This window comes from Charadrius vociferus, unplaced genomic scaffold (assembly GCF_000708025.1).
Source record: "Charadrius vociferus isolate BGI_N301 unplaced genomic scaffold, ASM70802v2 scaffold359, whole genome shotgun sequence".
NCBI lineage: Eukaryota > Metazoa > Chordata > Aves > Charadriiformes > Charadriidae > Charadrius > Charadrius vociferus.
Genome location: NW_009661369.1, coordinates 2,734,403 through 2,748,423, shown reverse-complemented (window position 1 = coordinate 2,748,423; position 14,021 = coordinate 2,734,403). Strand labels below are relative to the sequence as shown.

At 37.2% G+C, this 14,021-nt stretch overlaps 1 protein-coding gene across 1 annotated transcript in view; it reads right to left on the bottom strand.

Moving 5' to 3' along the window:
- CDK19 (cyclin-dependent kinase 19) overlaps window positions 1-14,021 on the bottom strand; it is a 131,061-nt gene that overhangs the window by 73,479 nt on the left and 43,561 nt on the right. Inside the window, exon 4 of the mRNA XM_009893627.1 lies at window positions 2,804-2,914. Within this exon, the coding sequence (XP_009891929.1) occupies window positions 2,804-2,914 (111 nt within the window). The remainder of the gene's footprint in view (window positions 1-2,803; window positions 2,915-14,021) is intronic.

Here is a 14,021-nt window from a genome sequence, read left to right as displayed (position 1 = left end):
GGTCAAAAGAATTCCCATATTCTTAGACATTCTTTATCATAGCATCACAAATGGCTTTGCTTTGTTTTATATGATGTAACTTGAGATGTGACGAAGAAAAAAATCTTTGATACACTTAGATATTAAACGGTGAATATGTTTGTAGGCAAGAACAACATAATAAGTCTTTACCAACACATGTCAAAAATAGTTCAGATTAGCATAGCTTTCTTCATCCCTTGGTAATGGTATCCACATAAGTTATAGCAAATTATAAAGTATGCTGCTATCTATACTCAAATTTCAGATTTGAGCAGTCTAATCCTTACGAATGAAATGCAAAGTGGGAAAAAAGTTCTTGCTCACCATAAAAGAAATTTTTAATAAGCTTAATTGGCACCATCACTTTTCCTCATTGGGATGGGACCTTTTTTTTTTTCAGTATTACAAAATGAACAGAATAAGATAGCATCTCATACAGTTTATTCATCTCTTGCCAAGTGTTTCCAGTACAGTAGCTGAAAATGTAATGATTTTAATTAATCTGATGTTTGTAAGTGATGAGCATTTTCTCTCCTCCTTGTAGCCAATAGGGGTTACTAAAGCTGGGCAGCTTTGAACAGAAAGACGATTCCCAGACTTACAGACAAATTTTGGTAAGTAGCTCTTGAGCTACCAGCATCTGGAACCGGTGGTCTCCGGCAATCTACATCTCTCTAGTGACAACATAGCCACAATTCCAAAACTTAAATTCTTCTAAACTGATAGACACAATGAATAGACTTATTTTGGTTTTATGTAGTGCTGGGGAAGCACATGGTGCTAAGCAATAATAAAATGTGCCGGTCCCCTACTACGACTTCTACCCCAAAGAGCTGAAAGGGCGCAAGCTGTAAAGCACAGAAAATGCAAAACACAACACAACACAGACAGAATGACAAGTGGTTGTTATTACTGAAATGCGTTACAAAATAAGTGGATTTTCAGGAGTTTTTTGAAGGAGGATAGTGAAGGATCTTTACGTACGTTAATTGGGAGGCTGTTCCATGTGTAGGAGGGCAGCGTGGAAAAAGACACAAAGTTGGGAGTGAGCAAAAGAGACAAAAGGGGAATTAAGAGCGATGCTTGGGAAGTGCTGACAGTAAAGGAAATGAGGACCAAGCTTAAGCCAGAACCAAGACTGCCTTTAACATGGCTAACTTTATGCAAGGGAGGAAAAAGAATTCCTGGCAAAGGCTTAAGAAGCAAGGAAACATGGGCAATTATACAGGAAAGGAGAAATGATTTGTGTAGCATGTCCCATAGAAAAAAAGATAAGAGTTAGGAAGCGGGAGACCAGTTCACATCAAATAACTAGGGTAACAAACATTTCAGTCTCAAACAATAGAAAAGAATGAACTTCACTGAGATTACCACCAATACCCAGCCAGATGTGGAGTGGTAAGAACATTAGACTGCAGTGATTCTTTATCTAAAGCTGTTAAATCCTGTGAAAAATCACCATGTAGTGTAAAAACCACATGCCCAAAATAAATTCAAATGGAAAAGCTTAGAAAAAAAGGTGTTTTAAACACGCCATTCAATGTAGCAGTAAAATATGTTTGTTGTGGTTGTTCTATAAAATGAGTAAACTCAACTGATGCACAAATAAATTCTGTCCATACAGGGTTTTAGCTGCTGCATTCCTATTCATCATCACTGTCACCACTTGCGAGAAATACATGAACTCTCAGTGTATACTGAAATTTGATGAAGAAAGCTTTTAAAATACAAAGCTGCTATCCCATAAGCGAAATCAAATTCAATATTTTTTAAACATATGAAGGTGAATGAAATATCATGACCTTACTTGTTCTGAGCCAGAAGTATCTTTTTGCATGGTCTAAGTTTACTTTCCTCCCAGATTACAATATTGTGTCATTTACAAAACCATATTCATTAGCTCTTGAGAGCCAAGTACAAAAAAATTGAGCAATTTGTCAGTAACATCAGTAATAGCAACTTCTATATTACTGAAGCCCTAAAAAGTAATATTGGAATTAATATTAGCACTTCCTCTGCTTGCTTGTATTTTCAAAGGAATTATAAACAGACTGATAACTCTTAGTAAGTGTTTGATATCTTTTGGGTTTAAACACAAATCCAGGTCCAAGCAACTCACGTCTCATCAATAGGTGTGGACCTTGAATATTTGTATCTGAGTTCTACTCGTGATGTCATTGATGTCCACCTCTACAATAGATTAAATCAAATCATATAATATTTTGCTGGAAACTTAAAACCAGACATCTAAGTCTCTACTCCTCTTCCATATAGTGATAGTCCGTCAGTAGGCCCAATTAGCAGTGCTTACTATTTTTTTTTCCCCTTATTCTCTTTCCACTCATACTGTCACAAATTCACTATTTAAAATTAGCTGATTGAATGCTGGTCACTTCCATTATATCTTAGTGAGAGGATTCAGTAAAGCAGGCTCACACCTTTTTTATTTTATGTGTGCGTGTGTATAAAACTGCAGGAAAAGAAAAATATTAAATACATTTCCAACCTCTATTTTAGAAGATCTCAATTTAGGAATGCTTTAAGTCCAATTAAAGCTTGTAGGAAAATTCTTCTAGCTTCGAAATGAAATCTGACTTTAAACAATTCTACATAGCCTTTTGCAGGTTCTAAAGTGTACAAAGAACAGGATGTCAGTTAGACCCTTAATTACAGAGCAAGAAATTTATGCATCTCTGCGCTGTGTGAAGGTATGCCACACACACTTCAGTTTGAACAAGCTCATATAACGCTACCTCAAACACTCAGGGAGATCTGTACTTACCCACAAATCATGTTCAGCATAATCAAAGAGCAGCCAAACCTTTCTGTCACTGTGAGAAAGGAAAACCTTCTGCAATGCAATCACATTGGGGTGCTTCAACTCTCGTAAAAGCTGCAGAGAAACAGAGAAGCTCTTGTTACTTCTGTGCTTGTTAAGAAAAGCAACCACAACAACAAGAAAACCAAAACAAGTAATCCTAAAACAGGCCCTAGAAGAAAAGATGCCACTGATTCAGCACATTATCTTCAAAATGTCAAAATCAGGATATCCATCGCCTCCATGGCATGGGTTGCTGTTCTGCAAGCACAGCTGACCATCACTAGCTCCCTTTTTCTCTGTCCCAAACTCGGCACCATCTGCCCATCCCACCTATTCACCCCTCTCCCCCTCAGCTTCTAGCTTAGAGCATGATATTACACACAAACACAACTGTGCTCTTATCCAAGGTGAACACTGGGATTTAAGGATGCCAGAATGAAGCTTGTGCAGCTGGTCCAATTCTTTGTGTGGACAACGCAGTTCTTGATCACCAGACAATTACTGTATTACCAATAACTTCATTTTGCATGGGATCCCTGCCTCGCTTGCCTGGAAACCTACAGGTTAGGTCTTCTCAGAACATTAGGGTATTTTCAGAGAAAAGTTTACCAAACCCCTTTTTCTAATGGTTGTTCCAACTACTGTCCCGTAATCCAGAAATAAACCCAAGCTTATTTACTGCTTGCCAGAAAAAAAACTCGGTCTCATGACTAACTAGGCAGCAAATTAAAGCAGGCACTGGTGCTGAAGTCACCCTTCTGCCAGATTAAATCAGTCCTCAGGAGGAGTTGGGAAGTGGTACTCCCAAAAATATCATTTCCATGGAATCACTTTTTTTTTTTTTCCCCTCCATACTGCAGCCACAAGAATGATTGATTGCTTCTGTTTTATCTGAAAATTGCTTGCATCTGCAGCAGTAGTATATAAATTGCCAAGAATCAATTTATAACGGCGAAAACAGTAAATGGAGCAGGTTCCAAGGCACATTTGAGAGAAATGAATCTTCCTTCTTTTCACCTTACAGAAAGAGACTCAAATGTTTATTTTAGGGGAAAAAAAATAAGGAGAAGGATTAATTTTAAATTATATTATCCTTCAGCTAAACAGATATCTGTCAAGACAAGAAATCTTCTGAAGAACATTACAACTGCTTCAATCTATTCCAGTTCTCCCGCAAATGAAGTAATTTAAATGCTTTTTCTACCACGCAGGAAATGTTTTCCTTGTTTCTTCCTCTCCTTAACACCAAGCATTTCTAGCTGTAAAAGAAAGAAATTTCTCCCTAATGACTTGATCGATAGTCACACCCAGGTATCACTTATGAGATACAGTAAAAATCATTTTGTCACTTAACAAATAGTAAAAAGTGCAGAATTATAAACTAACAAAACCCTAGAGATTAAAATTGTCACTCTTTGACATGCATCACAAGATGTTGATGTATACCTTGTCTCTAGTAACATTAAAAACTATTTTCCAGTAGAGGTTTAATGTGATGCCTCTGCCTTTTTTCTTTTCTTTTTTAATAAAGAGTTCTTTTCATTTTAGGATAATTTTTAAGCTAGGAAGAGAAAAAAAAACATTATAGTAGGCACATTTTTTTTTTAGTTGCTATTAGATTGCTCTTAAAGATACTGTTGGCATCAATAGCAATACATAATAATTCCAACTTAAAAAAGTGAAATAGAGCATTCTCTCAAAATAAGTACAACTTTGCAGTAAGAAACAGCCAAAGAAAATATAGTTCCATATCAAATGCTAGCATATAATAAACAAGTTAACAGAAATAGTATGTAGAACATGAGAACAGAAAGAATGCCTAAAGTGGTGTGCATTAACTGAAAGGTGCTATATGAAAAGGAGACAGGAATATGTATATTCTGCAGCTCTCAAGCACTGCCGCTCACACCAGTCCACACAGAGAAACTGTACGTAGCAGTGGCCACCATCAACCAGAACAGCCTGATTAATAAATGAAAACTGAAACCTCTCCTTTTCACACAAGTCATGAAAAAGGACACTTTCGTATTAAGGAAAGTGGTAAATTTCTTAACCAAAACCACCATGGACATACCTTACTCATTGTAAATGAGTGTATTTCTAATGCATTGTTCTCTTTTGGCTCAACTTAGATGACACAAGAAGCATCCTTATCCAAACCCAACATTTTTCACATGATGGAATTAAAATCTTACTGGTATAAACTTGACATTGATTCTCGTAAAAAACATGAGAACACAAGGAAGGAATCATTATGTTAGTGTTATACTACAGGTGTTGCGTTTCTAGCAAAGAATGTCTGTATCTGACCCGAAGCTGAAGAACACAGCATTCTAAGGCCAACAATGAGTCTCTGTAATATAGTCCTGATGCTGTATTTTTCAGCTACTGGATGACTGGTTATAGTTGCAGCTGCAGATGCAAGAGATCCCACCAAACTAACAAAGTCTACGCAGGTTACAGACCCTCTCTACCCACCCACTTCTCAAGTCTGCTCTGCATAGAAAGCCTAGCAATTTTTCTAAACCGTATTGTAAATGAATATGTTAAAAGCAATAAGGTTATTTTTAAAGTTGCAATCTAGAAGATGCTGACACATTCCTGATACCTTAATCACAGGGGCTACAGCAGCCTTCTAAATAACAATCTATTTTTTTTCCCCTCTCAAGAGGAGCAGTTACAACATTTCAGAGACATGAATGCTTACCAAAACACATCTTATCTTACAGTTATATTTAAGAGGACATTCACAATTTATATAGGACATTTAAGGACTTGATTCCCTGACTTAAAATCATTCTGTAGTTGCATTAGACGCCAACCAATATCAAAAATGAAAACTTGTCAAATTATCTTGTTCCATCTAACAGTGTCTAGTAGAAAATATTGATAAGTTATAATTAAGAATATTTAAATAAGCTTTTGTGTTATCTATTGTGTGCTCCAACAGATGAACAAATTTGTTAATTAAGGAGGATGACAAGTCAATTTTTGTGTTAATGCTCATTTGTCTGTCTTAAGTGAATGCTTCGCAATTACCACAGATAGTCATTTTGGAAGTGCTTTTGTAGTTTTAACAAGTAATAGACCTTTATACCTTCCTCTTCTACTGAGCCACAACCTTAATATAAGAGGAGGCCATAAGAAATTTCATGTAAAATAAAAAGCTTCAAGGGGAAAGAAGTGGTACACAATCCAAACCAGAACAGTTTAAACCAGTTTAAAGGTTTTGTGGCATTCTGGTCCTCAAGACTACCAGCGCCGCAGCAGCCGGTGCTTCAGCAGTGGGAGCCAGACCACGGCAACATGGGCTGCAGAGTCCAATGCACTGGGTCAAGAACCGGAGCTCTGCTGTAGCTACGCTGGGCTTGCAACGGTGCTAGGCACCAACGAGACAAGATCAGAAACCATAGCTTAGGGCACAAGCGACTGGCATGAGTGACAAACAGAAACGTTGGTCAGATTTATGTCTAAAAATAAGCTCCTCTAGACACGGACTACAGCAGAAGAGAGGGTGACCACAGGAACCGAACCGACATTACGCACAGGTATGACAAGAGCAGAGATGAGGAGAGTCATTCAAAAAGCACTGGAAAGATGTGATTGGAAAAGAATATAGGGCAGAACCAAATACACAGCTATGGAAGTCACGAGACAGCAAATTTGAGAAAAGTATTTCAAAGACAAGTATTGATCTAAGATTTAGCTAAAAAGAAAACTGAGACTTCGGAAACAATATTTTCAGACAGGTGGGAGTCAATAATGTGAAAACATGGGGACATATTTAAAGCTACTTGCATCACGGTTGCATCAACCACCTACCCTAATGACTTTTATGTTTGACAAGAATTTTGTCAATATTTAACTTCTACACCAACCACCTAACTATGTTGTCATTAATTTTTGTCTAAATGGCTTCAAAATCATGTACTGCTTTAAAGGATGCCAGGTAGCACCTAGTTCTTCAGCTAGCCCTAATCTTGCAAACAAAGACCTAACTCATCTCATATTAGATTTGCCACTTTTGCTTTTCTGCCAGCTTCTGCTATGAAGAGTTCAGGGTTCCTATTGCCTTTGTGCAGACTGAGAACGAGCCTGCCTTCAAATTCTTCGAATAAGGGAGCAGAAGAACTCATTTTTAAATACACTGCCCAAATAGGAGATATAGGGCAGAAGGGAAAAAAAGGAAGTCATAATACTACATTTAGGTAAGACTTTAGCCTAGTCTAATGGCTCACTTTGCGGTTTTGCCCTTCCACTACTGACTTTATTAACTGTTAGATGTATGTGGCATGTGACAGCTAAGTCATGCACCTTTTTCTGAAATGGTTGTTATGTCCCTTCATCAGCATAAACACACCTCACAAATGTACATTTTAGCCATACCTAGAATCCCAAGGACAACTTCAGAGACACGGTAAATCATTGTCTACAGCTTTTCTGCACCACAGATTGCCATACAAACTTTAAACATACAAAACAGATGAATGGAACATAATACCAATACTGTTTTTCTTAGGTCTTGTGCAGAAGTAAATCCGTTTGGAGACCAGGTTAATTCAAGTCTAAAGTCAGAAAGAAGAAATTAATATATTGCTCTAGTAATTGAAAAATCCAATGTACCTGAACAACATTTTCTTACAAGATAACAACCTGAACATAAAAAGGATTTGCAACTGCTAGAATTTATTATTAGGCTAACACAGCATCATATTTTAATAGTGCTTTAGCTTATTGTTCCTCTAAAATTTAAGTTTCATCATACCCAACTTGCAGTGAAATGCTAATAAAAACCTGTCTCTCGGGTGAGTTACACTATATTTCTTTCTTGGTAACAGCAAACAAAGCAGGTTAGGCAGAACGTCATTGCGAAGAACATCATTCTGAATTGTCAACATCTGTGCAACTTTGTCTGTCCTGTAAAATGGCTTTCTTGTAAACATATTAGATTATTATTTTTTTTAATTATTCTTCTGGTCAAGAGAATCATACAAGCATCTTTGCTTGTCACAGCTCTTGGTTGATGTCTCAAATTTTAAAACGCTGCATTTGGATAGCCCAAATAGCATGAAACAGCTTGTAGGATTACAGGTAGCTACAGAGTAGATACAGAATTGCTACTAATTTCTTCTGCTGTCTGACGAGTAAGTTCTCTCACACGGGACACTGAGCATTCCCCTCAAGCGAATGCCTCTTATAGAAGGGGACGGGTGGGAATCACGATGGGAAAGTCTCTGGTGCCTGAGAAGTTACGTTGGCAACAGAATTGGTATAGAAGTTTGAAGCATTGGAAATGTAAAGTGTCAGCAGTCAAGCTGAGTTAGACTTTGCATAGAAAGTCAAAATAAACAGACAAGATTGTTTAGCCAGAGAAGGAGTACAAGAGAGTGCGCAAGCACAAGAACAAGAAAGTAAAAGTGGGATATCATATAGTTTAAAGAAAAAAAATAAAGACCTAAAATATTTTACCTTAGGTAAGGGGACAGGGAAAGGAGACATGACATTTGCAGACCTGTTAAACCAAAGCATGCAAAAAAAACATTTTGGAACAATCAATATAAAGAAAAATGTGTTAAAAACAAACTACCCTCATTTACTTCTCTGATGATTGATCTTTTACATAGGCAGAAGATCTGTGGTCAAATTTCAACTTTATCAGCGCAGTAAGTGCTTTGTCAGATGGGAAAGTTGACAACTGGAAGAAGTTTGAGGTGAGCAAGAAACTACCTAAAAAAGCAGCTGCTGACAGAAAGCATTCCAAGCTAAAGTAGTTCTATATATTCACTATTTGGAGAGTTACCAAAGAATATGTATTGTGATTATTAATACAACCCATCTTAGCATCAAAATCATGTTATCTGATTAAATATAGGTGTCATTCCCAATGAAGAAAAGGAGTGTGATAATACCTCATCTTTTACAATGCTTTATTCCATGACTGAATAAACAAAGGGTAACAGAAATGGGATGAAATTAACAGCACAAAATCTGAATTCATGCACTTAGAAACTAACCAAGAATTTCTACTACAGACAAGAAGTCACCAGGTGCAAGTGACAAAAAGGCACAACTGGATTACTATAAAAAAAAGAAAATTAAGAGGGCAAATCTGATATTAGATACACTAGTTGAAGTATTTACAGAAAAGAAAGGGATGTATCAATGCATAAAAGCCTTCTGTGATCTATTTTTTCAAATACTATACAAGGTTTTCTTTACCTATGCTCAAAAGAAGGGCCCTCACACACACACACACACACACACAGAGGAACTCACCCTGAAAGAGGCAAAGGGTGATCAAAGGAGCAAACAATCTATCCCTCAACAGGGAAGAAAAAGCTTGCTCAATTACTGTAATAAATCGAATATTGAAAGGAAATAAGATTGATATCCACTAAAATACAAAGGCGTCAGCACCAAAGGTGAAAGACATAATTACGCTAAATGGCAATGACGGTTCAAGAACAAACAGATACAACTGGTAACAGATAAATTTACCCTGCAAGATGGCATCTTGTGAACTGGAAGGTTCAGGAATAGTTTTTCAATAGCAGGGAAAACAGCATATCTCATTTGCAGCTTGATCATAATTGGGAAAAAAATTGATTAATTTGATATAACAGTCAGCCACCAGATTCAGTGATGTAATGTCTATGTAGTATGTACTTTTATAGAAACCTTAATGAAAGGTGGGTTTGGTGAGGTTTTATTGATCATTTCCAGCAGATGAAAAAGATTGTGTACTGATTGATAGCCAGCTCCTACAGTAATTTGGTTTAAATTCTTTGAACTTAGCCTACAAATAGTCTGTCACCATATAATGCAAGTGACTTTTACATGAAGTAGACTAGCACCTAGGAAGTCTCTTGCTCTTCTGAGGTAGAGAAAGTTCTACCTTTTTCCCCCCCCCCAAAGACAAAAATACAACTTCAGTGAGACAGACAAGTTACACTGTTCCTAACGTAAACAACATGATCAATTATGAAGGCGTTTAGCACATTTAAAAGTAGTCAGACTGTACATTCCTCAAGGAAATAACTCTTGCACAGAAGCAGTTTTTCACCATAGGATGAATAATGCTTTCTAGCTACCACCTACAAAAGCAGGGTGAGGACAGACACTTTCATCTCGCTGTGAAGGAAACCTAAGAAAAATTAGAGAAAACAAAGACAAACACTGCTCTCACTACTTACACTAGTAGAACTTGCAGTAAACACGTATTTCTGTGTCAGCAGAGACAAAACCCATAATCGTCTTCAGAAATTTATTCTGAGGCCAATCTCACATAAGAGGTGTTCCTACTTTCACACAGTTTACTCTGGTCTTTTGATCTATTTAGTTAAACTGATCTGGAACAATCCTGGAACTTTCTTTGATGGAAATGCACTTTGCAATGCATTTAACCATTTTCAAGGTTAGAACCTTTAACTAGCAGAGAGGTGGAGCACAAGAAGTCATAGGAAAGACCAAAGCACAAGCCTGATTGCTCATAAAAGCAATTGTATGCTGCAGAATTTTAAAGCCACCTCTTGTGTGATGAATATATTCAATGCCTCTAGGGTCACTGAAGTTGGTTTTAAATTGAAGCTGGGGTTTTCAAAGGAACGTAAAGATCATTATTTTACTCCTTCAGAAGCTCTTTAAAAATTCCAGGTTATTTAGATGTTATTAATCAAAACTAGATCCTCTCCTCCATCTTATTAATATTATCCTTTCCACATAGACCCTCTGATGCCTATTACCATACGGAGCTCGTGCTGCAGCTTCTCCCTTAGGGAGGTATACATGGGCCTCTCAAAAATCAAAAATAAAACCAGGCAGCTATTAATTTTATTAAACTTGTAAGAACAGTCCTTTGTTAACTGTGCTACAGGTCCCACAGTTATCGGGAAGAGGAGAAAGAGGGGAACTCTGCGTACGACATTCAGCTTTGTTTAGTGACCCAAGTGATTCTCAAGTTTGGGATTTTCCAATTTGGATTCCCTTTTCTAACTGAAGAAACTCCACTTACAGAGTTACTGCATAACTGAAGTAAAACTAAAAATAAAAAAAAAAATAATTTTAACAAGTCTTTACTTAGCTTCAAACTGAACAGGTAGGGTTGGTTCATTTGTCAGCCCTTCCAGCTACAAGCTGTCTGTGGCAGGCACGTGTCTAAGATCTCACAAAAAGATGTCGACAACATATAAAGATGGATATGGACACACACCCCACCCCACCCCCAAACAACTGTCCAAAGAACTTAGGAAGAAAGCTAAAAGTTTAAGTGGCAGGTTAAGTTGTGTTTCAGAGAGGACATAGCCTTTGCATCCTGGTCTGGTCAAGCCCTGTCCTTGGACAGCCTTTGGCACGCGAACCCAAGGTGGGGAGGCAGACTGAAATGTCTGAAATACAAACAGGCACAACTTACACGAGCCGCTAGCAGTGCTGCCTCCGTTTACAAGGCATGCTCCAAATCAAAATTAAAAAGCTAAACTATTGTAAAGCGTGAGGGTAAGCAGACTCTCTTCTCCCCTCTAATTTTCCTACACAAGCACCCAATTTTCATCAGTTTTATTCCAAGCAGTCCTTCACACTGAAGCATCCCTTCAAGTCTGCTCTACACTTCCTTCAACCTTCTTCTTTCTTCACACTTCCATCTCTCTAAAGCATGCCGTCCCCGAAATGTGAGGGCTCCAAACTCCCCCAAGATAAAACCAGTTTTAAAAAATAAGCAAGTAAAAAGACACTGAACAGAATCTAGTCAGCAAATTGCCAAATGTCAGGACAGGAAAAGGACAAAAACCTGCCCCACCCTCCTTCTATGACAAGGATTAAGTAACTATTTATTCTATAAATATTTTCATTTCGGGAGCTGAAAGTGGTCTGGCATTGCTAAATAACATTATTATTCTGAAACAAAAGCTTGGCAAAAGACTTTTCAAAAGTATTACATTTTAACTAAAACAAAGGAATAGAAACTAGAGTAACTGCATTTTTAATTCTTGAGGTTCCCAGCAAAAGAAAATTCAGTAACTTTAGCATTTTTCTTGAATAACATAGGCAGAAATATAAGTATAATGATTCTTCCCATTTCATTGTTACCAATACAGTATATCATACCATGGACTTTTAAAGAGAAAGAAAGAAATATTGTAAAATTACTTCCAAAACAAGAAAATTGTTAATTTGTAATACAACTATATAAGGAAGTGCCGACATTAACATCATATAGTATTAACTTAGCTCTAGTGCACACATTAAATATATCATTTATTTTCACATCTTTTCTATGTAATACATCTGAATTATTACTGAATTTCTGCATCTTCCTACAGGAAACCTTGTTCTCTTAGAGGCAGCTCTGTAGTCAAACTTGGTCAGCCTTGCAGATTTAACAATAACCATTTTCCTCTCAACTGAAAGGTTTAAGCTCTCTCTCTCAACAGAGATTTTGCTCCTTATTTGGCCTACAATAAAATAAAAGAACATTCACCCACTCAGATAACACCAACAACTAAATTGAAAACACCTATAGAAAGTAACTTGCTAAAAAGCTATATGGAATGTTTGTCATTTCTGAAAATTTTAAGATACGCTGAATTCACTTTTTGATTGACCAGAAAAGACATTTATTCTGTTACTGAGAAGATAAAGAAGTTTCTGATTAAACTAACAAAGACTCTTAAATCTAAAGATATATTAGAACAGTCTTTACAATGGAGGAGGGAGGAGGGGACACAACACACCACTTCACTAATAAATTTTAAAATTCAGAAGTAGCGTCATGTAATTCCAGAAACCTACACATTCAGTCTAAGTCTTTAAACTGCAACTAGCTTTCCTTTGCAGTGCTTATTTTAACATTTCTGTACTTTTCTGATTTCCCAGCAACAAGTTACCACCTTGTTCTTGCACTGTATCTCACAGAGAATAAACAGTGACAGCAACTGAGGTTTTCCAAAACCCTTGTAGAGGGGCAAATAACAAGACTAGACATCAATTCAGATCAATCATCCATCTTTCAAAGTATGTTTTCCTCTCAAAAAGACTTCAGAAAGGTAAATATTATATGAACCAGAGTAAGAGGAACAGAATTTTAGCAAGAGAATGACCAAAAAGCATGCTCTTCCAACCTCAACATAATTCATTATGGCACCGTAGTGATGCACCTCCCAAGAGGTAATAAATTTCTAATCTATGCAAAGGACTGGGCAGCGATTGCAATGCTATCCTGAAAAGAATCCCCACAGAAAGTATTTTTACAACCCGTTTTTCCCTTTATTCCCAAAGTTCATTTATTATCTCCTCTACCTGACATTTTGATTAATGTTTTTATTATTAAATCAAATTTTCATTTTTGTGATACTTTTTCATTTCCCACAGTTTATACATTACAAACTACACAACACAAATTATAATACAAGTTATTTGACAGTTACCATGAAAATAAAATCTAGACCTTGAAAAAACTTCCACCCAACAACTTCTTGTATCCTACTAGTAATAATGACCAGATTCCAAACTTGGTAAATATATCTACTGGACCCAGAGAAAAGTGCAGCTCTGTGCTTCTGCTTTTAATCCTGACATTGACTATCACATCATATGAAAATTTCCTGGGTTTGCTTCTATAGAGACCCAGAGCACACCAAGTGTGACAGTGCTGAGCTGCTCAACACCCCTCTCGCACTTATACCCAAGATCCAAAATCTCTGCCAAAACCACCTGTAAAATTCAGTCCATGAGGGATTCTCTCAGATGACAGGTTCAGCTCTGTAACAAACTGGCTGGGAAACCGCCAGCATCTCCTCTTAATCTGACAGCTCAATAAACCAAAGCACTCCCACCAAGTGGCAAACCTGGCGTCAGTCGTCTTCTCTACTGCTCTGACCTGCTGAATGGAAGGGGCACAGTGCCTGAAAGGACACAGCTTAAGCGCATAAGACTTCATGACAATATTCCAAGCAAATAGAGGTGACTCCCTGCAGCTCGAAGGAAGGTTATTCAGCCCTGGAAAGAGCCAAGAAATGTTGCATACATCATGTAACTTAAACCCTACACAGCTTCTCGAGCATGTATGCTGAATGTTACAAATCCAACTCCAGAATTTAACTCTACCCCTGCTTTGGAAAGGACTCAGTTCTTCAAGGCTGAAGAATATGCTGCTACTGAGTACTGTCACATCCAAGACCTAAAC